Consider the following 24,983-nt stretch of genomic DNA (forward strand, 5'->3'; position numbering starts at 1 on the left):
AATATCTGGAATTAAGGATGACTATGAATCCATTGCTGATTGTCAAGGGGAAAAACCCATCCTTTAGGGAAGGAAACTGTCAGCCTTACCTGGTCTGGCCTACATGTGACTGCAGACCCATAGCAATGTGGTTAGCTGCCCTCTGGGTAATTAGGGATGGGCAATAAATGCTGCCTAGTCATTGATGCCCTCATCCTCTGAATGAATAAAGGAAAAAAAAGGCCATTAATTAATGAGAAATCCTACCAAAGGGTCAGGCAAAAGGCTGACATATGTGTAAAGATGATTATAATTCTTCTGGACTGTGGCAGATTTAAGCTACTGATTTTAAGTTGCAGTACCAATCTGTGCAAATCCAGACACTTAATTATACTGCTCAAAGGGTTCTACCTAAGCCTTTGATCCAGTACATTTTATTATTTCACTGCAACAATTGTGTTACAGGACAATCTTTATATTTTTTTCTGCTTTGCTGCCATTAGTACCTTTGGGAATTAATTAAATGACAGAGACACAATGTAGTCTGACAATGAAATTTCTCGTGCACAAACTCCGTTTCATGATGTTTCCAGCAGAATTTTGCTGTTGTCTTGGTAACTTGAAGCAAGATAGGGGTGGCTGTGTTGGCATTGTTCATGCTGTTTGTAATGAACATAAAACTAACTCATTTAATTGCGCAGTCGTTATTTGATGCAGCCAGGAATTAAATCGATTTCATAAATAATGGATCATACTGTCATCTGCTTTGAGATGTGGGAGAGAAGTTTTAGGTAAGTAGATTTTTTTTTACATCAGCCTGTTTGGGTATGTTTTGATATACCTTGAGAGGAGATGGGACTTGAACCTGGGTCCCTATGCCTAGAGACAGGGACATTGTGACTGTGCCACAGGAGCCCCAGTTTTAGATTAGTGTTGAATGATCACATTAACTTTCAGCCACTTCTCTGCAATGAGAAAGTATCCTTTTTACTTACTTATTGAAAGGTGAATTTAACATCTCTCGTTGCCTCAAATACTTTGCTGCATTAATGTGAATGTAGGAGAATACTACAGAAGTTATCAACTGTCCCTCAATTTAAGGACGCTGTTTACTCAGGGACGAGTTCCTGCCATGTCTTTTCAGGTGCTAGTTCTGACCTGTATATCTTCGAACACAAAGGGGCAGAATGTCCCAGGATTTAGGGGGATCTGGAGCGCAGAATTTGATTCCTTTTCGTTTCTTTTCCCCTATTGATCTGCCTCATCATTAAAATGCCGTGACTTAAAACCTGATGCAGCTGGCCATACAAGTCGCTGCTGTTTCGAACAATGAGCCAGTGACCTGCTCCCAATCATTAATGTCAATGCTGCAGTGCATTAAGGAGGGCTTTATTGTACCTTTGAAGTGTTTTCTTTGCCCTTTCCCAGAACACAGGTCATTTCAGAGTCGGGAAAACAGGATCTGACGGGGAGAGATTTTTTTTTTGGCCTTCAGAACGCAGCATTTAGGCTATCAAAGTGGATTTTGCAGTTTGGCCTGAATGTTTATGGAGCTAGCTTCAACAAAGACACCAGCTTTTGTTCAACAGCCCTCTCATTAAGTCTAGAGAATATGGCAGAGGCATTGCTCATGGAATTTCTCTAATGCCCTTCCAAATCACTAATATACAGTCCACGTCTTGTTGCAGTATAGTGTGGGGCATCTGTTCATCACAGTGTGACTTCTTTTGACTTACGAAGGTCTTTTCTGTCAAAAACACTGACTGCTGTGACTGTAGGAAGCTGAGCTGATCCCATCTTGGATCTCCTTGTTAATGGTGGCCTTTTAGAACATCAAAGTATGAGAACTAGGAATGAGAGCAGGCAACTCAGCCTCTTGATGTCTTCCCTCCAATATTTCCAGAGGGGCACGGTGGCTCAGAGGTTAGCACTGCTGCCCCACAGTGCCAGGTATACTCTGGATTGATTCCACGTTCGGGCAACTGTCTGTGTGGAGTTTGCACATTTTCCCTGTGTCTGCGTGGGTTTCCTCCAGGTGCTCCAGCTTCCTCCCACAGTCCAAAGATGTGCAGGTTGGTTGGATTGGCCGTGGGAAATTGCCCACAGTGTCCAGGGTTGTGTAACCATGTGAAATGCAGGATTACGGGGATGAGTTTGGGCTGTGGTGGGTCTGGATGGGATGCTCCTTGCAGAGGTGGTGTGGAATTGATGGGCCAAATAGTCTGCTTTTGCACTGTAGGGATTCTCTGATTCCATGACTGCATTTGCTGTCTTAACCATACAGTGGCCGAGGTGATTAAATTGGAATCGATAAACTTTGGGCAGGAGCCCCTTCTTTACCTGTCGTTTGGCAAGACACAGAACAGGGAAACATCCTTCGCTCCTCAAGCCAACTCTATCACTCAGTGAATCAAACCTGATCCATTTGGCCTCCTTTGTTCCCTATCCCTTAATACTGTCACCAAAGAAAATGCTTAAACCCTGAAAACTGAATTTTTGATGAAATTATTATTGCTTTGAACTCATAGAATCCCTACAGTGTGGAAACAGGCCCTTTGGCCCAACAAGTCCCCACTGACCCTCAGAACATCTCACCCAGATCCATCCCCCTATAACCCACCAAATCTACACATCCCTGAACACTATGGGCAATTTAGCATGGCCAATCCACCCTAACCTGCCCATCTTTGGACTGTGGGAGGAAACCCACACAGACACAGGGAGAATGAGCAAACCCCACACAGACAGTCACCCGACGTTGGAAACAAACCGGGGTCCCTGGCGCTGTGAGGCAGCAGTGCTAACCATTGAGCCACCGTGCTGCTGCACTTTGGGACCAGTACGTAAAAGTACGATAACCGCAGAGTGAAAGTGACGTTTTGTGCAGTTGCTTTACTTTGCTAATCCAGAATCCTTTCACGTGATTTGCAGAGGGAGCCTGGATCCATGTCCTTTAAGGATGGTCCTGTCATGCACCATAAAATGGGTGAGATCTCACCGTGACAGCTGGCAGCTAATTGAGTGATAATTGAACTTCAGTCGATTGTTTTGTTTCTACAGTGGTCATCTCGAAGAATCTATCCGCGCCGTCAGAGGTGAATTCAGAGAAGCAGAGCATGCAGACGTCGGTGGACGTCATTTCAGAGCGACTTACCGTTCAGCGGGGCCGCAAGCCGAGGAGGAAGAAAAGCCGCATGGTCCAGCCACCCTGTGTGCACAAACCCGAAATGCAGCACCCTGTCCCCTCGCTCACCAAACCAGTGGAACCATTAAAAATCCCAAAGAAGAGAGGCCCAAAGCCTGGGAGCAAGGTAGCAGCTCATTTTCAGAGTGACAGCTGGCCTGCCACTCAATGTTTCCATTCTGAATGCAACAGTTATTTCATTTGAAGACAAAAAATGCTGGAAATTGCAGCAGATCAGGCAGCATCCATGGATGCATCCATCACTACAGATTCCCGCATCTGCAGTACTTTGCTCCTAGATACTTAATTTGATAGTTTTTATTTTAAACCATGAAGCTGTCCTCTCCCTTCATACCACTGCCTCAGGCATAGCTACTTCTAATGCTAAGTAGCCTCATGGAGTAGGTTGTGGCATTTAGGATTGATATTGATTGGTATTGTTCATTCTTCAAGTACAAAGACACACATTTAACTTCACTGTGCTATTGTCACCCAAGAATCTCTGTTACAGTTACAAATTATAGGAACTGGTATCTGGGCAGATAATTGCAGTCTGTAAGTGTGGGAGAAATTCCTAATCATAATCTTTAATCATTAAAATGCGTTTTGAATGCATCTTCTTACATACAATGTCCAATATATTTAAATATATGTGCGTTTTAAAATTGCATAATTCCAGCACTTTTAAGGGTTGCTAGAGACTTTATTAAACCGTTTGAAGTTTACTAACTTTTTTTTCGTCCTGATAGCGAAGCAATTCTATAGCAGCCCAATTTGCTTGATCCCTAAATTGTTTTTCTCTTCTGTTAGCGGAAACCCCGTGCCCTACAGAATCCTGTGCCAACCTCCCCTACCTCGAGTACGCCAGAGCCAGACACGAGTACAGTTCCTCAAGATGCAGCCACTGTCCCCAGCACAGCCATTATGCAGTCGCCAACAGGTAAGCTGAGCACCTTGGGCGTTAAGCCAAACTGATTCTGAATGTAGGCAGTGCCGTTGGTTAAACCTGAATCTTCAAGATTACTAAAGTATTAATACCTAGTTACACTAGGAAGCTCAGATGGACAGAGCACTCTTGAATTGCTTCTCCACAGATCCCTGAAGGTGGGCAGGACAGGTAATAGGGTGGTTATGAAGATATACAAGACAAATATCAACGTGACATTGATTACGAGAGCAGAGAGGTGCCCATAATGGGTTTTGCTCGTAAATACTCAATTTGGATACATGGGTGTTTTACCTATTGGCGTTATTAATTTAAAGAAAACAGAGCCCTCATATTGGAGCTGTTCAAAACTTTGTTTAGGCCACAGCTGGAGTACTGTGTGCAGTTCTGACCACTGCCCTACAGGAAGGATTGATTGCATCGCAGAGGAGACTCACCAGGATGTTGCCTGGGATGGAGCATTTCAGCTGTTGGATAAACTTGGGTTGATTTCTTTGGAGCAGAGAAGGCTGAGAGGGGGACCTGATAAGAGATGTATAAGATGATTAGGGGCATGGACAGGGTAGATAGAAAGCAGCTGTTCCCCTTAAATGAAAGGAGCATAATGTTAAGGTCAGGATGTTTAGAGGGGATTTGAGGAAAGGTTCTTTTGCCCAGAGGATGGTCGGAGTCTGTAATCCCCTACCTGGGAGGGAAGTTGAGGCAGGAAGCCTCACGACCTTAAAAAGAACTGGGATGAGAACTTGAATTGTCATAACTTTCAAGGCTATGGGCCCAGTGCTGGAAGGTGGGATTAGTGTAGATAGGTCTCTGCAGACTCACAGGGCCAAAGGTCCTGTGCCCTATGGCTCTTTGACTCTGAAGTAAGGCAATTCCAGGTAAATCCTTGTTTGGTCTGACAAAACATTTTGCATGACCACACCAAGAGGCCTCGTTAATCGAAGTATGCTCGGGCGGTTTGATGATGCACATTGCTAACAAAGCACTTATCAGCGATGGTCCTCTCCTGTACTGCTTACCCATTTTGCCCGAAATGTGGTGAGCTTTGTATAGTATTGGTTGCTTATGACTTCTGCGTGGTATGGAATGTAATGATCTATTCTTCTGCATGTTTTGTGTACGTTCAGTCTGTGTTTACTTGAACAAAAATGGCAATTCAGGACCACACCTAGACAGAAAAAAGGTACAGCAACTTCCAGATCACTTTGGACCTGCTCGAGCTTCAGTTGTTCTGCAACAGGCTGTTCAAGCCTGCATAGATTGTGCGTACAACCAGAAAATGGTGTTCTCCTTCCTGAAACAAGGCCATGGTGGAGAGGTGATCTCTGGTAAGTGCATGACAACCCCCTAGTGTTGCCATTGAAAGCTGTGTTTCTGGCCGTTGCTGTTTTGACTCTAGATTCAACTCAATTCCCCTAAAATAGTCTGGAATGACAAGTTCTCATGGAATTGTAGTGAGGTGCTGTCCATTGGAGTAATCAGTATTGATTTGCACGTCATCACATAACAAGTGATCAATCGAGAGCTCAGCGTTTGGAATTTTGAAAGATATTTAATTTCAGATTTTTTTCATTTTGCACTGTTAGCACGGAACTCAAAGACCCCATATTTAAAACAAACTAACCATAAGTAAATTAACATACAGTTCTTCCACACACGTTGAAAACCTGTGGTTATTCCTGACTTTTTTTAAATTCACCCAAGGGATATGGGCATCTTTGGCTAGGCTACCATTTATTGCCCATCCCTAATTGCCCAGAAGGCAGTAAAGAGTCAACCGCATTGCTGTGGGTCTGGAGTCACACAAAGGCCAGACAAGGTAAGGAGGCAGATTTCCTTCCCTAAAGGACATTAGTGAACCAGATGGGTTTTTATGACACTCGACAATGGTTTTATGGTCATCTTTAGACTCTTAAATCCAGCTTCCTTACTGAATTCGAATTCCACCATCTGCAATGGCGGGATTTGAATCCAGGTCCCCAGAACATTAGCTGAGTTTCTAGATTAATAGTCTAGCGATAATACCGCTAGGCTGATAAATAGAATGTACCTTTTCCACAAGAACTATTAACCAATGCATTGCAATGTTCCCTCATTTAGGGAATTCTTTTTAATTTAATTTCTTTCTCTCTTTTATTTTTTGTTTGCTTTGTTCTGTTTCCTTAGCCACATTTGACTGTGAACAGCACACATTAAACCTGCCAGCAGTAAACAGTGTTGTCTACGCCCTGCGCTTTCTGGAGAAGCTGTGCCACAGTCTGCGGTGTGATAACCTCTTTGGGAATCAGCCTTTCAGTCAGATCAGTGCAGCTAATCACAACACAATGGAGTACGGAAGCGACCGGTTCATGCCAGGTACAACCTGCAAAAATGATACGTTCAGGACTTTCCCCAGCACTTTTTGATTTGAGTTTCTACCTGAACGTATTTGTGCAAGTGTTGGAAATGTGACGCCTTTTTATTTTGGCAAAAAAAACATTTTTGCAAGATCCTTTTTGATCAAAATTAAATGTTGGAAGAGAGGCAAAGATGAGCAGTCATTGTTTCCAGCATTAAGGTTGGTTCATTTGAAAATGCAGGGATCGAATTTGGAACCTTCTTGTTTCTTTTGCATAATTCCATACTATGCGCCCACAGAGGAAATGCTACAAGTCTGGGTTGGGATGCATGTGGCTCAGGAGACGCGGTGTGAATTTGTTGACTTCCCTCCTGAAGAGGAGGCTTCTCATTGAGTGAGATCTCATGGAAGAAAAGCCACAACAAAGCCAGCTTAATAAAAGCAAAACTCTGTGGATGCTGGAAACCTGAAATCGAAGCAGTAAGTGCTGGAGAAACTCAGGAGGTCAGGCACCATCTGTGGAAAGAACTAACACTCTGAGCCCAATTCTTTGGAACTGAAGAGAGGTGAAAATGTGCTGCGTTTGCCGTGGTTGGGGAGATTGTGTGGTAGGGCAGTCCAGCTCATGAAAAGGAAAGGTCCAGGGAACTGCATTGCACAGTTTTGGTAAATAGCTGCTCATCTTTCACCAGGCAAAAACGAATCATCAGAGGCAGCTGTTCAGGGCCCAGGAAGAGGGACAAAAAGATACACACAAGATTCCCCACCGTTCAGTGCACCTCTATCACCCAAACTACCAAAAACCGATCGACATCCTTCAGAAGGTGAGTTCTTGACCAACTTTACTGAGTAGCCAATGGTTTTTCTTTGGAAAACTGTTTTGGCTTAACTTGATAAATAATATTGTGTGAGGTTTCATGAAGGTAATTTTTCATGCAATTTTCCAGCTGAAACTTTTATATTGGAGGATGTGCACCCAGGTCCCATGGAACACCGGCTAGATCCCATGGATTCTGCCCTTAATTCAGTGAATTCGTCCAGCCTTCCGTGTAGGAATTCCAGGGATTTCCGAGCCTATCGATCTCTGCATCACTCAATGAGCCTAACGCAAAGTAATACAGGAACCTTGCGACAGCTTAGTTCTGGGGGTAAGATACTCTGTACAATTCCCCATGGCTCATTTCCGTACTTGCATTCTGAATTTAGCCTTTGGGAGGCTGGTGCATCTGTTTCCCACATCAGTGTACTTCAACTAATCAGTAGCAAAGCTGCATGTTTGTAATAGAATTGAATTGATGAGTTTCAATGGCTGAATAGGTTCATCCTAGGAACATCTGGAAACTCTTCTAATCAAGCTATCATAGATCACAGAATCCCTCCAGTGTGGAAGCAGGCCAGTCAGCCCATCGAGTCCACACTGACCCTCTGAAGAGCATCCCACCCAGACTCACCCGTCCTACCTTATCCCTGTAACCCTGCGTTTACCATGGCCAATCCACCTAGCCGGCACATCCTTGGACTGAGAGAGGAAACCGGAGCACCCAGAGGAAACCCACACCAGACACGGGGAGAATGTGCAAACTCCACACAGACAGTCGCCTGAGGAATTGAACCTGGGTTCCTGATGCTATGAGGCAGCAGTGCTAAACACTGAGCCACCATGCCACCTCACTTCTTATTAAAAGTTGTGTTCTGGAAAAGGTTCATGCAGACAATTTAAGCAACAATTACTTTGTAAGGATAAATACCCATGCTTGTCGTTGCCTCTGAGTTTTGACTGTGGCAGTGCCCTACTGATTGGTCTCACCCATTCCACACACAGGAAACTTGTCATCATCCAACTCTGTAGTGTCTGTGTCCTGACTCTCAACAAATCCTATTCAGTCACCATTCCCAGCCTCACTGGTTTCCGATTAGGCAAACCATGATTACAGAGCTTTCCTCCTTGTATTTTAATCCCTCCATGTCCCATCTCTTCCCTCCCAATCTCTGTTACCTCCAATAGCCGTACAACCCTCTGAGATATCTGAACTCTTCTTTGGCATCATAAATTGGTTACAGAAGATAGAAACATACAAAATACGAACAGGAGTAGGCTATTCAATATGATCATAGCTGATCACCCTACTCAGTACCCTGTTCCCTCTTTCTCCCTATATCCTTTGACCCCTAAGAACTATATCAAACACCTTCTTGAAAAAACTCCATGTTTTGGCCTCAACCCTTTTTCTGTGGTAATAAATTCCAGAGGCTCACTACTTTGTGGATGAGGAAATGTCTCCTCATCTCAGTCCTAAATGACCAACCCTGTATCCTTAGACTGTGACCCCTGGTTCTGGACTCCCCAGTCATTGGGAACATCTTCCTGTATTTGCCCTGTCTAAGTCTGTTATAATTTTATAGGTTTCTATGAGATACCTGCTCATTCTGCTAAACTCCAGTGAATGTATTTCTAACCGCACCAGTATTTCAGTCCTGCCATGCGAGGAATTAGTCTGATGAGACAGATGGAGGCCATCGTAAAGTCACTGGGGAGGCAACGGCCTAGTGGTATTATCGCTGGACTGTTAATCCAGAGAGCCAATAACATTCTGCGGACCTAGGTTCGAATCCCACCATGGCAGACAGTGGAATTTGAATTCAATAAAATATCTGGAATTAAGAATCTAATGATGACCATGAATCCATTGTTGATTGTTGGGAAAACCCACCTGGTTCACTAATGTCCTTTAGGGAAGGAAACTGCCATCCTTACCTGGTCTGGCCTACATGTGACTCCAGACCCACAGCAATGTGGTTGACTCTGAACTGCCCTCTGGGCAATTAGGGACGGACAGTAAATGCTGCCTAACCAGTGATGTCCTCATCCCGTTAATGAGTAAAGAAGGAAAAAAGAATTTGTCCCAACAATAAGACAGCTTTCCACTGCCTACTCAAGGGCAATTAGTGATGGGTAAGAAATGCTGACCTGGTCAGTAAAGCATATACCCTGTGAATGGATTCAAGTAGAAATAACTGTGCCATTTCACTGTAAGATCATCTCAGTGTGTCCCATTCCATTGCCTTTTCCTAGTGACTTTACAATTCTATTCACTTAAGGTAATTATCCTACTCCCTTTTGTCAGCCTCCACTATAGTCTCAGGCTAGATTCAGGCCACTCGCTGTACAAAAGAGGCTTTTCCTAATGTCACCTATTGTTTTTCTGCCTTCAATTGGTGTCCTCTGATTTCCCATATTTCTACCAACAATTGTTCCCAATATAGCTGTCCAGGTCCATCCTTAATACATCTATCAAATCTCCTATCCACTTTCTCCAATGAGATAAATCCTAGCTTCTCTAATCGACCAATTCCATCAGCTCTGGAGTCATTCTCATGAAGCTTTTTTGGACCCTCTCTAATACCTTCACATTCATCCTGAAGTGTGGTTCCCAGAACTAGACACAGAATTCCAGCTGTGGCTAAATTTGTGCTTATAAAGGTTCACCATTACTTCCTTGTTTATGTAGTCAATGGCCCTGATTTTTATTCCTGGGCTGCATTGGGCAGCCAGGAAAATGCCCAATTCCACAAATATGACTTTTGAAAACGGCTACCCATGCAACCCATTTTTCTGTCTGGGCGCTGGAGACTGGATTGGAAATTGGACTGGGTGCTCCAGGCAGAAAGAGCTGAAGAGGCTTCCAGTGCAAGGCAGACAGTCAGAAAGAGAAACAGAAATTGCTGGAGAAGCTCGGCAGGTCTAGCAGCATTTGCAGGGAGAGAAAAACAGAGTTAGTGTTTCGAGTCCAAGTTTTGAATTCAAAATCGAAGAAGAACGTAAAGGCTCAAATTGTATTTGAAATGTTAGCAGTATCTGTAGAGAGAAACAAAAACAAAGTTGCTGGAAAAGCTCAGCAGGTTTGGCAGCATCTGTGGGGGAGAAAACAGAGTTAACATTTTGGGTCCGGTGACCCTTCCTCAGAACCGAAGGGTCACCAAACCCGAAACGTTAACTCTGTTTTCTCCTCCACAGATGCTGCCAGACCTGCTGAACTTTTCCAGCAACTTTGTTTTTGTTCCTGATTTACAGCATCCGCAGTTCTTTTGGTTTTTATTTTTCTGTAGAGTGAAAGCAGAGTTAACGTTTCCAGTCCCCGGTGAAAACCTGCCTTTAGTCTCCAGCACTGTATCTATACATTCATATAAAACAATAAAATATAGGCAGTTCCTCTAGTCCCTATGCCTCATGTCTCCCTATTCCCCTCTACCCACACCCCACGGCTCCTCAAACACTCTATGCCACTTTAATGCCTGCATCCATCCACCTTCCTTTCCCTCTTCATCCTGCATGCCAACTCTCCTGCTTTTCCACAAGTACCCATGCACGAGAAAAAATAAAATTCTATTACTTAAAGTTCTATAATACAGGTGACACTTTATAAAGAAAAGCATTCTCATTTATAAAAGTACATGTCGACCATTCTTGATAAATTCGACAAGTCTCTGACAGGTTTGACATTTCTTGCAACCTTCATAAACAGGGTTCCAGGGCTTATGCGCCTTTTACACACAGCTAACAAATCCTAAAGGTTACCTGGGTCCGACTCCAAGGGTATCCTGGGGACCAAGTCTCCAAAGATACATCATCTCTGCTCAGGGCTACAGGAATAGGCAGGAACACAAGTTCCCCTCCAAGCCACTCGCATTAAACACTGGTCCAGCCAGCAAAGTCCACATCCCATGAAGAAATAAAACACAAAGCAATAGATTCTCTGAATGTGCTCCAGAAAGTGCTTTGCCATTGTGTTCACCTTTCCAAAGGGCTGATTTCTATCTAGATACAATAGAAGTGAAGTAAAAGTGCAGCAGCATTTCTACTGTGTTGCATTGGGATTCTTCATTGAAAATGTGTCATTTTCTGCAGAACGGTGGTGAGGAATTCCAAATCCCAGTTGCTTGTCATTTTGTGGTTGTTTCCTAGGTTCTGACAGGTTTATGGGAGCACGGGATCCACCTCGTTTGATCAGCAGAGATCCAACCAGCTGGACTGTAGAGGATGTGATGCAGTTTGTTCGTGATGCAGATCCACAGTCTCTGGGCCCTCACGCAGACCTGTTCCGAAAGCATGTATGTATACAGCGCTGTACTGGCTCTTGGCACTGGACAAGGGAGCCTCTTAAACAGTTGTATGGTTCAGGAAATTGACCGTCTCTGGTCTGCAAGCTTTCAACTCAAGCCAAATCATGCTTGAGCAAACACTAATATTGCAATAATAAAGCAAGTCAATTTTCAGAAGTGTCTTTGTTATTGAAGTTACCCATAACTATCAAAATAGCATTTTTAATTAAAAGTCTTTTAAGTTATGTTTCAATTCTCCCTAGACCTTTCATCCTTCCGCCCATTCTGATATTTTGATGTGCATTTTTATTTATATTTTTACCTCCCTACCTAATTTATGGTTCTCTTTTATTAAAAAGTACGAAATCCGATTAAAGCTTTTTGTCAAACCTTCCTGCTTCTTCCCGGTTTCCATGTTTAGAGAGGCAAGCAATTTATAGCAAAGAGCTTTGTTGTATCAATACCATATCAGTTAGTAATCAGATCAGTAAAGGGTAGTGTGTATCTGTCTCAAGTTGCACTTTTTTAAACAAGCTTGATGAAAGGAGCTTGATCCCAATCAGATAAATGTCTGTATGTTGCAATAAATGGAAAATCCAAAGGTTTAGTATTTCCCGGAGAACAATGAAGGTGAATTTTTCATGGGAATTATGGCTAAAGGCACTTACCTTTTGAAAAGGATTGTTTAAGTCTTTTTCTCATAGAATCCTTACAGTACGAAAAGAGGCCATTTGGCCCATTGAATCCACACCAACACTCCTAAGAGCATCCCACCCAGACCCCAACCCTATCCTTGTAACCGCTCATTTCCCATGGCTAACCCACCTAGTCTGCACATCCTTGGACACTATGGGCAATTTAGCGTGGCCAGTCCACCTAACCTGCCCATCTTTGGGCTGTGGAACGAAACCAGAGCACCTGGAAGAAGCCCACACAGACACGGGTAAAACATGCCAACTCCACACAGACAGTCGCCCAACACTGGAATCGAACCTGGGTCCCTAGTGCTGTGACGCAGCAGTGCAAATCACTGAGCCACTGTGCTGCCTAAAAGGACCCAAGTTAGGTCCAGTGAGTGGAGTCCACTTCCCATGAAGGAATAAAAAAAATCACTGGATTCTTTGGGTGTGTTCCAGGAAATGGGACCCAAGTGTGCTTAACCCTCCTGGAAACTTTGTTTATGACCAGCCTGTTTTATAGAATTACTTGGCATTCCTCATCCATGTTCTTTAAGTAGCAAAATAGTATCAAATTTAAAACTGTGGAATATCCTAGATGACCCTTGCTGTGCTCTGTCTGGGATAAGCTGGTTATAAATAAGAACACAAACTAGGAGTAGGCCATTCAGCCCCTCGAGCTTACTCCATTTAAGACAATTGTGGCTGATCTCCTCATCCTAGCGTCAGCTTCACCTTTCTGCTTGCTCCTCATAACCCTTCAATCCATTACTAATTAAAATGATGAATCTATCTCCTCCTTAAATGTACACAATGTCCTGGTGTCTATTGCACTTTGGTGTAGTGAACTCCACAGATTCATGATTCTTTGAAATAATTGCTGTGTTGAGAGGTGAGTGAGGAGAAATGGTGTGATAAAAACGGAAAGAAATGCGGATGCTGTAAATCAGAGACAAAAACAGAAGTTGCTGGATAAAGTCAGCAGGTCTGGCAGCATCTATGGAGACCGATCACGGTTAAATGTGTGATGTTGTTAGCTCATGGCCGTCCTTTTTCAAAGAGTCTACCAAAAGCAAAGAGTCATCAAAGTCTACAGCACAGAAAAAGACATTGAGTCTGTGCTGGTCAAAAGCACCCACTAACTATTCTAATCCCATTTTTCCAGCACTTGGCCCATAGCCTTGTATGCTTTGGCATCACAAGTGCACATCGAAATATTACTTCAATGTTTTGAGGGTTTTTGTCTGTACCACCCTTACAGGCAGTGAGTTCCAGATTCCTAACATCGTCTGTGTGAAGATGTTTTTCCTCACATCCCCTGAAAGTACTGCACAGAGGCTGGTATCCTGTCACCAAGTCACCTTTTATTTACACGTACTCAGTATGTGGGCTCTGACCCAGCTAGACCAGAGCCAGTCACTGGGGTGAAGAGAATGCCTGAATCTCCTGTTTATATCTGTCAGCCAGGGCTCCCTGATTGGCCCAGATAAACAGCCCCAATCAGGGAACTCATACTCAATGAGATCCACTTGGCCAACCTCATTCCAATTATTACATCCTTTAAATCCATTGCCCCTTAAATCTATGTCCCCCAGTCATTGATCCCTCCATCAAGGGGAAAGATTTTTTTCCAGTCTACCGTATCTGTACCCCTCATACTTTTGTACTTTTACTGTAAATACTAAAGGCTCAGTGATAGGATGGAATATTTCAGATCGTCTTTGGGTTCTGAACATTTATCAGATTTGAGGGTAAAACCTTCATGTAAAAGTTTGTACAGGAGGAGTCTGAGATAACAAGGTGTAGAGCTGGATGAACACGGCAGGTCAACCAGCATCAGAGGAGCAGGAAAGCTGACATTTCGGGGAAGAAGGGTGCAGACCCGAAACATCAGCCTTCCTGCTCCTCTGATGCTGCCTGGCCTGCCGTGTTCATCCAGCTCTACACCTTGTTATCTCAGATTCTCCAGCTTTGGCAGTTCCTACTATCTCTGTACAGGAGGAGCGCCTAGTTTTACAACAGCCTTCAGTTTAATCTCACATGCTGCTCTTAATTGATAAATGTTGCCTTGTATGGACCCCATAAGCACTGCACACGGCCTAAGCATCTTGTGCCCGTTTCACCAGTTATGTAGCTGCTGTGGATTTATGACAATCTGGCTAACAATTAACTAATCATGGGCTGATTTAATAGATGTTTTTAAAATTCCATTAGATTCCAGTGATGTAGTGATTCCATTATTGAACTAATGGTCCAGAGACCTGGAGTGTTAATCGAAGGAACACACATGTTAGGAGCAGGAGTGCTTGGTCCATCAAGCCTGCTGCACTACTTAATACAATCATGGCCGATTTGATCAATCCCCATTCCACCTTCCTCCGATAACCTTTCATCCCCTTTGCTTTATAAAGAATCCATTTAACTCTGTCTTAAAAATATTCAAAAACTCTGCTTCCATTGCCTTTCGAAGAATCAAATAGTGCTGAGAATGAAATGAATCCCTCCCGAGGCATTTTGAAAATTTGAATTTGGTTTTAAAAGTCTGTAAGTAGAAAGCTGATGGCATTTTTAAAAAAAAAGAAACATCAGCAACTTAGAGGCTGTCAGACGGTTGTAGAAACCCAAAGAGTAAATATTCCCTATACACAGTTCTGAGGAAGGGTCACCGGACCCGAAACGTTAACTCTGATTTTTCCTTCACAGGTGCTGCCAGATCTGCTGAGCTTTTCCAGCAACTTTGTTTTTGTTCCTGAGTAAATATTCCACTTGTGCAGGTTGGGGCCCCTTTGAGAGTCCAAACCTATGCCAAAGTGATTAATTCTTCACATCTTTCTGAAATGCCTACAAAGGTTCTGGTGGTTCTGTTTACCCGGAGCACTGATTTTGATGAAACTCCATAGGAACCCAATGTTACAAGGTCTTCCAAAAGCTCCCAGCACAAAACACCAGTTTCCCATGTTAATGTATTCCAACAGACGTTGGAAGGTTCATGCGTCAGAAGAAAGAACTGTCAAACATGATGTTTGTTTATTCAAGGTCTTCACTTTGTGTGTCACTCATCAATATTGTCAAATCACTATGACTTAATCCGAGGCTTGGTTTGAGTCATGTGCATATTCTTGAAGACAACAGTTGCAGGATAAAATGAGCTGATTTCTTGATCACTTTGATAAATTGTTCCTCTGAATTGTATATTGCAGGAAATTGATGGGAAGGCATTGCTTTTGTTACGGAGTGACATGGTGATGAAATATATGGGACTGAAGCTGGGGCCAGCCTTGAAGATATGCTACCACATTGACAGACTGAAGCAGGGAAAATTCTGATTTTGAACTCATCGTATCGGAACGTACTCAGTAACTACTAAACTTCCAGAACGAGCCATTTGCCCGGCCCCTAATGAAAGGAGCACATTAATGGGGATTTACTCACTTCTGGCTCAGCATTCAAATGCTGTGTGTCTTTCAGCAAAACCGTGATACCAGCGAAACAGGATTTTTTTCAGTGCTTTGAATCACCAGTGAGAGGAAAATCTTTGGACTTATACATTTGTTATGTAAAGGCTGCAGCCCACAATGAAATGTAGCCGCTCTGAATTTTCAGTATTGGTTAGGAGAAGTCGCTATCCACCTGGCGTGAAACATTTTAAGAAAATGCTCTGGATATTGCTGTTGTGTAGCAGTTTTATTTCATTTTACAAGATTCTTTCAGTTATGCATTACTTATTCCTCTTTACAGTGGGACCGGCTGTATGTTATACAAGCATTTCACTGTGATTGGCATCTGCTAGTGACCAAGAATCACTTTATGCTATTTGGCTGTGTCTCTCATGTATTTTAAGTGCTGGAAGGAGTTAGTCAGACTCAAAAGCAGTGATGAAGCAATGCCTTTTATTTTTCTTCAGTTTGCTCCAAACAGAGAAGAAAATTTTAAAAGTAAGTTAAAGGAATTTTTTTATATTCTATAAATCAAGCCTCTAAACCAAGACTCTGAGGAGAAAAATAGGGAAGGTGGTGTAATTCCTTTAATGATGGAAAAAGTCAGTATTCTTTTTGTAGCAAGAATCTAATTTCTGTACGACAACACTATGTACAGTCCTTTTTTCTTTTGCTAATACACTTGCTTTATTTTATTGTTTCTTCATTTTTGTTACCAAGTCTGAAATTTTGTACAAGATGTTATTTAGCAGAATTGAACATGTGGCATTTGTGGTTTCTAAACTTTTACATATGGCAAACGTCCGATTGGAGTCATTAATAATGCAAACTAAGTCAATCTGAGGAAATTCATAATTTAAATGGCCTTTTTTTGAAAGAAAGATCTATGCTTTGCCAATTCCTCACTGTCATCCACCTCCCCTTCACTCCCCACCATCTGAAGATGATTGCTGGGATACAGTTTCTATGGGTGCTGGTCACTCTCTGCTCCTTCACCTCCCAGCCATTTATGACGTTAGCAGGCAGTTTAACTTTTGGGGATGTTACATTGAAGCTCAACTCTGTATTCACCCATGTACCCTTTCCAGGAGATGCCAGTTTATAATCGAGAATTGGAACGCTGACTTCCCTTCACCCTCCAAGCCCAGAGTACCAAAAGCCTATTGCAAAATAGAGATCACCACCCACGCTGAGATGGGTTTATCCTACACACATTGGAATTCATTGCTGGGATCTGCTTCTTTGTGTATGTTACAGACCAACTGGATTATTGGGGAAAACAGATTTAACTGTTGTAAGTTTGTAATTATATGACTATTCCAATATTGTGCAGATTGTACCCCTGAGGGAAAAATCAGTAATGCTTGGAAATGAACATGCTGTTTGTACTGAAATAAAAGGAAAATGTTAACTGTTGCTGGAAATCTTAAATAAAAACAGAAATTGCCGGAGAAACTCAGTAGGTTTGGCAGCATTTGTGGAGAGAGAAACAGAGTTAACATTCCGAGTCCAAGTTTTGAATTCAAAATTGAAGAAGAGTCTAAAGACTCATATTGTATTTGAAAAGTCAGCTCTGTTTCTCGCTCTAGATGCTGCCAGACCTGCTGAGTTTCTCCACTAATTTCTGCTTTTATTACTGGTCATACGGGTCCTAGACTGAAGTACACAAGGCCAGGTTGGCTCATTTACCAGTTTTACAGGTTTTTCTTTCTGGGACAGGAACAGGCCATTCAGCCCATCTGGTCAGTGTCTAACAGTTCACACAAGTCTCTGCCCATCCCTCCTCATTGTAACTCATCAGTCTGTCTTCTATTGCTTTCTCCCTCATGTGTTTATCCAGCTTCCCCTTAAACACATCCATGCTATTTGCCTCAATTTCTCTGTGGCCTGGATTAAATGCTCCCTTCTGGCTGTGAGGTTTGAAGGTTGAGTGGGGACAAATTCGGAGGTTGGAGGTACTAGATACTGCAAAGACAATATTCTGGCAATAATATTGAAGACTTGTGCTCCACATCTTGCCACACCTCCACTCACCTGTTCCTGTGCAGCTACACTATCTACAGACAATGTGGAAAATTGCCCAGGGATGTCTTGTACACAAAAAGCAGGACAAATCCACCCTAGCCACTGCCAATCGTCTTCCCTCGATCATTAGTAAAGTGATGTCATCAACAGTGCTATCAAATAGCACTTACTTAGCAATAACCTGCTTACTAATGCCAGGGCCACTCCACTCCTGACTTCGTTGCAGCCTTTGTTCAAACAAGAACAGAAGAGCTGAATTCCAGAGGTGGGGTGAGAATGAAGCCCTGATATCAAGGCTACATCTGATGGAGTGTAGCATCCAGGAGCCCTAGAAAAACTGGAATCAATGGGTATTAAGGGGAAAACTCTGTGCTGGTTGGAGTCATGCCTGGCATATAGGAAGATGATTGTGGTTGTTGGAAGTCAGTCGTCTCAGCTTCAGGACGACTCTGCAGGAGTTCCTCAGGGTAGTATCCTCGGCCCAACCATCTTCAGCTACTTCATCAATTACCTTCTCTCCATCATAACGTCAGAAGTTGAGACGTTCACTGATGATTGCACAATATTCAGCACCATTAGCGACTCCTAACAGTATCCAGGCTTGGGCTGACCAGTGGCAAGTAACGTTCATGCCACATAAATGCCAAGCGATGACCAACTTCAAGAAGAGAGAATCTAACCATCATCCCTTGACAGTCAATAACATCTCCATCACTGAATCCTCCAATGTCAACATCACAGGGGAGGGGAGTCGGGGGAGGTTACTATTGACCAAAAACTGCATTGGACTCGCCATATCAATGCAGTGGCTTCGAGAGCAAGTCAGAGGTTGGGATTCCTGTAGCAAGTAACTCACCTTATTACTCCCCAAAGCCAGCCTACTATGTACAAGGCTCAAGGAGGAGTGTTATTGAATACTTCCCATTTGCCTGATTAAAGGCAGCTTCAACAACACACAAGAAGTTTGATACCATCCACAACAAAGCAACTCATTTGATTGGCACCATATCCATAAACATCGACCCCCTCCGCCACCAATGCTCAGTACCAGTAGTGTATATCATCCACAAGCTACACTTCAGAAATTTACCAAAGCTTCTCACACAGCACCTTCCAAACCAATGATCACTTCCATCTAGAAGGACAAGGTTAGAAGACACATGGGAACACCACCCCCTGCAAGATCCCCTCCAAACCACTCACCATCCTGACTTGGAAACATATTGCCGTACCTTCACTGTCGCTGGGTCAGAATCCTGTAACTCCCTCCCAAAGGGTATTTTCGGTGTCTTTATACCGCACAGATGCAGCGGTTCAAGTAGATAGCTCACCACCATCTTCTAAAGGGCAACAAGGGATGGGCAATAACCAGCGATGCCCATATCCAAAGACAAACTGTAAAAATAAAACCTGTTTTACCAGCTGTAGGGAATCAGGCATGCCACCCATTGATGGTGCAATTAAGGTCCTCATTTGGCCGGCTAATGCCCACTTATGGGCCTCATCCTGCCACTGACCAATAGTGGAAGAGGCTTCTGCCAAACATTCAGTACAGCAGCTTTCCCTACACTATTGACTGTGAATAACTGACTGAAGTTCTTTAATGACAGCAAGATTCTGGAAGTTCTGGCATTCTGCTTTCTGTGCAGTTTGCCAAATGCTGTCTAGCAGATTGGATCTCTCTTTAAAAGGCCTCAAACCCGATCCCATTGGAGGATGTCCCCTACCCAGATATACCTGGATAGGTTCCTCTTTGTCACACTCCAACCCTCAATGGTTTCTCCAACATCGGCCCCTCCATTCCTACTTTCCCATCTTTCTTGGAGGTCAACCAGCTAAGCCCCAACAAGACCTCTTCACTGGCTGCTGTGTTGGGAGCAGGTCCTCCTACAGCTGAAGTGACCCTTCAACTTAATGAACAGCCTAACCTGCCACTGTTCTGTAGACCAGCCCTTAGGGAGGTTTGAGTGGTGGTGGTGGTGGTGTGGGGGGTGTAGGTGGGGAGTGTCGGTGGGGTCCTATTGAATCCAACTCCATTTGGCTGTGTGTTGCAGCACCTAATTACCAGAGGAAAACAAAGGGCTTGTTTTTAAATCATCAACTTAATAACTTGAACACCATTCAGAATGGGAGAAGGTTGTTTATGTTCCAGTTTGTTGCTGAAGTGTGTTCATTGAGCAATGTAACAAAGGCTGATTACATGAGGGAGGTGTTTGACACTCCACTGCTGGTTTGTTTAGCTGCTACTTCCTCCCCCGCCTCGACAAGAAAAGAAAGTCTCCTCCACAACACGGCAGAACAGCATTGACCACAATAAGTTCTGATGCAGCGGTAGGAATGACATATCAAATACTGATGTGGAGGTGCTAGTGTTGGACTGGGGTGGGGAAAGTCTGAAGTCACACGACACCAGGTTATAGTGAAATTAAAAGCTTTCGGAGCACTGCTCCTTTGTCAGGTGAACGCTCTGAAAGCTTTTGATTTATCATAAAACTGTTGGGCTATAATCTGATGTCGTGTGACTTCTGACTATATCAAATCCTGATCAATGAATAGCCACCACCTTTGAAGGGAAACAGAATTTTAAGAAGAAACAGAAATAATTTATACTGTATGTAATCTTCAATAAGGTTTTTGCCTCCAATCACTCACCGTGTATAAAATGTGAGTTTGGTTGTTTACATTATTACCTGTAGTTTAGTTTATCCATCTCCTTTGTCCCTCCTCCCCCATTTTATTCCTGTTTTATGAAGTAACTGATCAAAGATCTGAAACTAATTAAATGTTGTGTTTCATTTGACCAGAGACAGTTCAGAGTCAGCATTTTCTGTAATCTGATAGCTCAAATGTCTGGAGAGAAATGGTTCAGGAAGCCTTGCATGGGGAATAAGTTCTATACTTGGCATTGGAGGGATACATGGTTAATTTCTTGTCTTATTTTTAAGGCCATTTGTTGTAGAAATCATTCCTATTCAGGCTATACCCAATGAAAGGTGTTAATAAAGATGATGCTGTTCATTGACCAATTGTCATACAAGTAGATGGTGACTTTCACACTTTATTACAGAACCTTTATTCTCTCCCTCCCTGTTATCTACAAGTGGGTAAATTTCCCAGTGAGCTGTTAACACCTTGAAAACCTGCAACATTCTGACTCTATCAAATGCCAATTGAGAACAAATGTCACCTCAGGAAAGAGTTAGCTCAAGTATGTCCAGATAATCCATCACACGTGGCCAAAAATATTGTCAATGAGTTTTTTCTTAAATGTATTCATGGAATGTGGACGTCACTGGGTGGGCCCTAATGACCACTGGAAGAAGGAACAGTCCTTAAAACAATCCTCTTAAATTTGGACACAAGTGCATAACATAATGGAAGTATTAACATCAGTGTTAAATTCCTTTTTTGAAAAAACTGCATGACAAAACATTTGGTTTTAGCACACCAGTGTAAACCTGGGGGTATAGTTAATCTCAATGATTATCCCAAATTTCTGGATAAATTCATAGCACTACATTGCCTGACTCACCATAGCGGGTTTGATTTGTACCAAAGTGTGTTTTCTTTTGTTACAATGTGATATAAGAACAACCAGGAGGATCTAATAAGTGTTTTGCCTTGATTGCCAATCAGAGAGATTTCTTTCTGACTAATTATGAGCTGTAACAACCAACAAAAAGCTATTAAAAGACTGAATATCGTTGCTGCCATTATGAGCTGTAACAACCAACAAAAAGCTATTAAAAGACTGAATATCATTGCTGCCATTTAGTGATAGTGTCATTATCCACCAAATATGATAAACTGCTCAGAAAGCCTTCAGGCATTAAATCAGTCTGTGCACTGAAGCTTATTTCCTGGAAACCTTTTAAAACCAGAAGCCCAGGGTAAAACAATAAGCTATTGACTGTGTAGAACTGAGGTTCTTTAAGGACAGAATGATTGTAAAAGTTGTTGGTTGTGCAGTTTGACAAACACTGTCTGTGGTAGAACACTAACCCTGGAGCGAAGTATCACATTCTCTTGGTCTTACAGCAGCCCCCAGTATGTAGTGCTCCAGTCAGGCATGGCTACCAACGTGATGCACTTGGTTTAACAAAAATGTCAGTTTGTACATTGAATATCAGTACATGAAATAAACCAGTAATTTATTGTAAAACCTGCTGTTGACATTCTTCCATACTCTTATTCACCATTTTCACCAGTCACAGTGTATTATTTCTGGGTGTTTATCAATTCTTGCAAGCAAGCATATTTCCTCAGTGATCTGAAACAAGGGCTAACGAGCAGGATGATGATCACATATCAGTTAGCTGCTCTCCTTGCCAAATATCTATGCTTAATGTACTTTCCTACTTGGAACTCTAGATAGCCATCAGGCACCATGTCCCTCAAAAGGTTACTTTTGATTCGCCTCAGTTTCACAGTTTATGGCAAATAGTTTGCCTCCAAAGCCTCTGCTGTGGTCATCAACTCTCTGTACAAACCAGGGACTCCATTTTCCTTGCCTGTATAACATGGTCCATCATTGCACTGGGACACAGTTTATACCTCTGTAGATGTTTCTGACCTGTTTTCTGATGACCTTTACCCGCTCGCTTGGTCTGGGTCATGGGACTCCCTAAAAATGAAAGGAAGCCGAATTGTTTCACTAGGAAGAAGGTGCATTCCTATTTACAGATAATGATGAAGACAGCCAGCGATGTCAATTGCTATGACCAGGTTAACAAATTGAAGTGAGGTATAGCCTGTGCTTGAGAAGAATTGGCCACACAAATGTCTAAAGGCCAGAACTCTCTCCAAGTAGTTAATTAGTTCACCAGGAAAAGTATGGAGCCAATTACAAGGTGTGAACGAGCAATTTAATGCAACATCAAGGCCATGGTGTGAGGGAAAGGTGTTGGCATGACAGAGGATTAGCTGACAGGCAGAAAGCAGAAAGCGGGGATAAAGTGGTCTTTCTCAGGATGGTAGCCAGTGCTTAGTGGAGTTCTGCAGGGATCCATGTTGAGACCACACCTATTCACGTTATACATTAACAATCTGGATGAAGGAACTAAGGGCATTATTACTAAATCTGCAGATGACACAAAGATAGGTGTGGGGCAGGTAGAGTTGAGGAAGCAGGGTACCTGCAGAAGGACTTGGACATGCTAGGTGAGTGGGTAAAGAAGTAACGGATGGAATACAATGTGGGAAAATATGAGTTTATGCACTCTGGTAGGAAGAATACAGGTGTAGACCAATTTTCTAAATGGGAGAAAGCTTTGGAAATCTGAAGCACAAAGGGACTTATGAATCCTAATTCAGGATTCTCTTAAGGTTAACATGCAGCTTCAGTTGGCAATTAGGAAGGTAAACACAATGTTAGCTTTCATTTCAAAAGGGCTAGAATACAAGAATTACTGAGGCTGTATAAGGCTCTGATCAGACTGCATTTGGAATATTGCGAGCAGTTTTGGGTCCTGTATCCAAGGAAGGACGTGCTGGTGTCAGAATGTGTCCAGAGGAGGTTTACAAGAATAATCCCAGAAATGAAAGTCTTGTCATATGAGGAATGGTTGAGGACGCTGGGCCTGTACTCAATGGAATTTAGAAGGATGAGGGGGGATCTGAATGAAACTTAGTGAGAGGCCTGGATAGAGTGGGACGTGGAGAAGATATTTCCACTTGTAGGAGAGACAAAGATGCAAGGGCATAGCTTCAAAGTGAAGGGACGATTCTTTAGAATTCAGAGGACGTGGAATTTCTTCAGCGAATCTGTGGAACTCATTGCCACAGAGCACTTTGAAGGCCAATTCATTGAGTTATTTAAGACAGAGATAGATAAGTTCTTGATTAGTAAGGGGGTCAAATGTTACATGGAGAAGGCAGGAGAATGGAGTTCAGAAACATATCAGTCATGATCGAATGGGGGAGCAGACTCAGTGGGCCGAACTGCCTAATTCTGCTCCTAAATCTTATGGTCAAGCCCATACTAATACACACAAAATGGAGGTTAAGGAGGGATAGTATCTCGTCCAGAAGGAGGATAAAATAATATGTTGTGTAAAATTCTTAGGTTAAAAGTTCATGCCTATAGGACATTCTGAGACCATGATTGTTTAATTAGCACCTTGAGCAATCAGTGGAGGTGAGTATTTCAGTTATCCTTTGAGGTCTTAGTGTTCTAATATTTCTTTTAAATTTATTCTGTCATCAGGCTCTTTTCTTTCTCCAGCTGTACAGTTGCAGTCACAAATCCAACTCCCTGTTCTGGTGAAAGCAGTTCCCTGAAATATAGGAACATAGCAGGTCCCTCAGTTCTGAGGAAGGGTCACCGGACCCGAAACGTTAACTCTGTTTTCTCCTTCACAGATGCTGCCAGACTTGCTGAGCATTTCCAGCAACTTTGTTTTTGTCCCTGAAATATAAGCTGCTTTGTGTATTTTCATGTCTGAGTTCATCACTCCCAAGCTTGATCAGTGCAGGTGGTTTCTTTCATCTCCGGTATGTGAAACTTTTCATACATGTGTACATCGAAACAGGGGTAGTGACTGGATTGAGTGGTTTTAGTGTTTCAGACTGTCTTTGTTTACCACAAGTTGGTTTCATGACTTAGGCCAGTCTATGGCAAGGTGATTGCAGCCATTTAAAGTCATTTTCCCCTCCTTTTAAAAACCATTTCAGCCCATGGAAAGGCCTGGCATTAAAATTAGATGCTGAAATTTGAAAATAAATAGTCCATAATTAATCACTGTCGTGCCACTGTAGACAGACTATGGGAGGATATTTCCTGTTCTTGAACTAAATCTGAAAGCAGAAGATTTATTTTTAGGAGATACTTGTGGCCTATTGTGTCAGAAACCTTGCTGGATCATCTGTCAATCAGACTACTGGTTGGTTGATGGCACCGTTGACATTGCAATTAAAATCCTCGAGCAATAAGTCCCCGCCAGCTGGAGCAAGCAGCCAATCAGAAGCCAGCCTCTCCAGAATGTGACAGCACCATGACACATGGTGTCAATTTGCTCATTTTAGTCCATAGTCCAAAAAAATCAAATGATGTGCTCTCTTACATATCTCAACCCTTAAAAGAAATGAAAAACTGTTTTTAAAATTACTTTCATTACAAGGTATATGGCACGTGGACAACAAAACATGAAACATTCATCCATCCATCCTTATTTATCATCTCCTATACAGGACTTAAACATTTCTTGTCATCTTAATCTTAAATTCTTAACTTGTTCAATCATTTTTCACATTCTGGACAAATAACCTGCTATGTTCCTATTTTCCCATTTTACATATG

The 24,983-nt window shown here is 42.7% G+C and overlaps 1 protein-coding gene across 9 annotated transcripts in view; it reads left to right on the forward strand.

The window, feature by feature from the left end:
* Nucleotides 1–17,072, forward strand: part of LOC109921159 (polycomb protein SCMH1-like) — a 176,571-nt gene extending 159,499 nt beyond the window's left edge. For 8 of the 9 annotated variants that reach the window (XM_048613229.1, XM_048613235.1, XM_048613232.1 and 5 more), the window contains 8 exons: nucleotides 3,040–3,290; nucleotides 3,974–4,103; nucleotides 5,237–5,437; nucleotides 6,276–6,464; nucleotides 7,140–7,271; nucleotides 7,395–7,595; nucleotides 11,411–11,556; nucleotides 15,425–17,072. In XM_048613229.1, coding sequence (XP_048469186.1) covers nucleotides 3,040–3,290; nucleotides 3,974–4,103; nucleotides 5,237–5,437; nucleotides 6,276–6,464; nucleotides 7,140–7,271; nucleotides 7,395–7,595; nucleotides 11,411–11,556; nucleotides 15,425–15,550 — 1,376 coding nt within the window. In that variant the 3' untranslated portion in view covers nucleotides 15,551–17,072. The remainder of the gene's footprint in view (nucleotides 1–3,039; nucleotides 3,291–3,973; nucleotides 4,104–5,236; nucleotides 5,438–6,275; nucleotides 6,465–7,139; nucleotides 7,272–7,394; nucleotides 7,596–11,410; nucleotides 11,557–15,424) is intronic. The other variant, XM_048613234.1, reaches the window with a different exon arrangement.
* The last annotated feature ends 7,911 nt before the right edge of the window (nucleotides 17,073–24,983 follow it).

This window comes from Rhincodon typus, chromosome 27 (assembly GCF_021869965.1).
Source record: "Rhincodon typus isolate 14 chromosome 27, sRhiTyp1.1, whole genome shotgun sequence".
NCBI lineage: Eukaryota > Metazoa > Chordata > Chondrichthyes > Orectolobiformes > Rhincodontidae > Rhincodon > Rhincodon typus.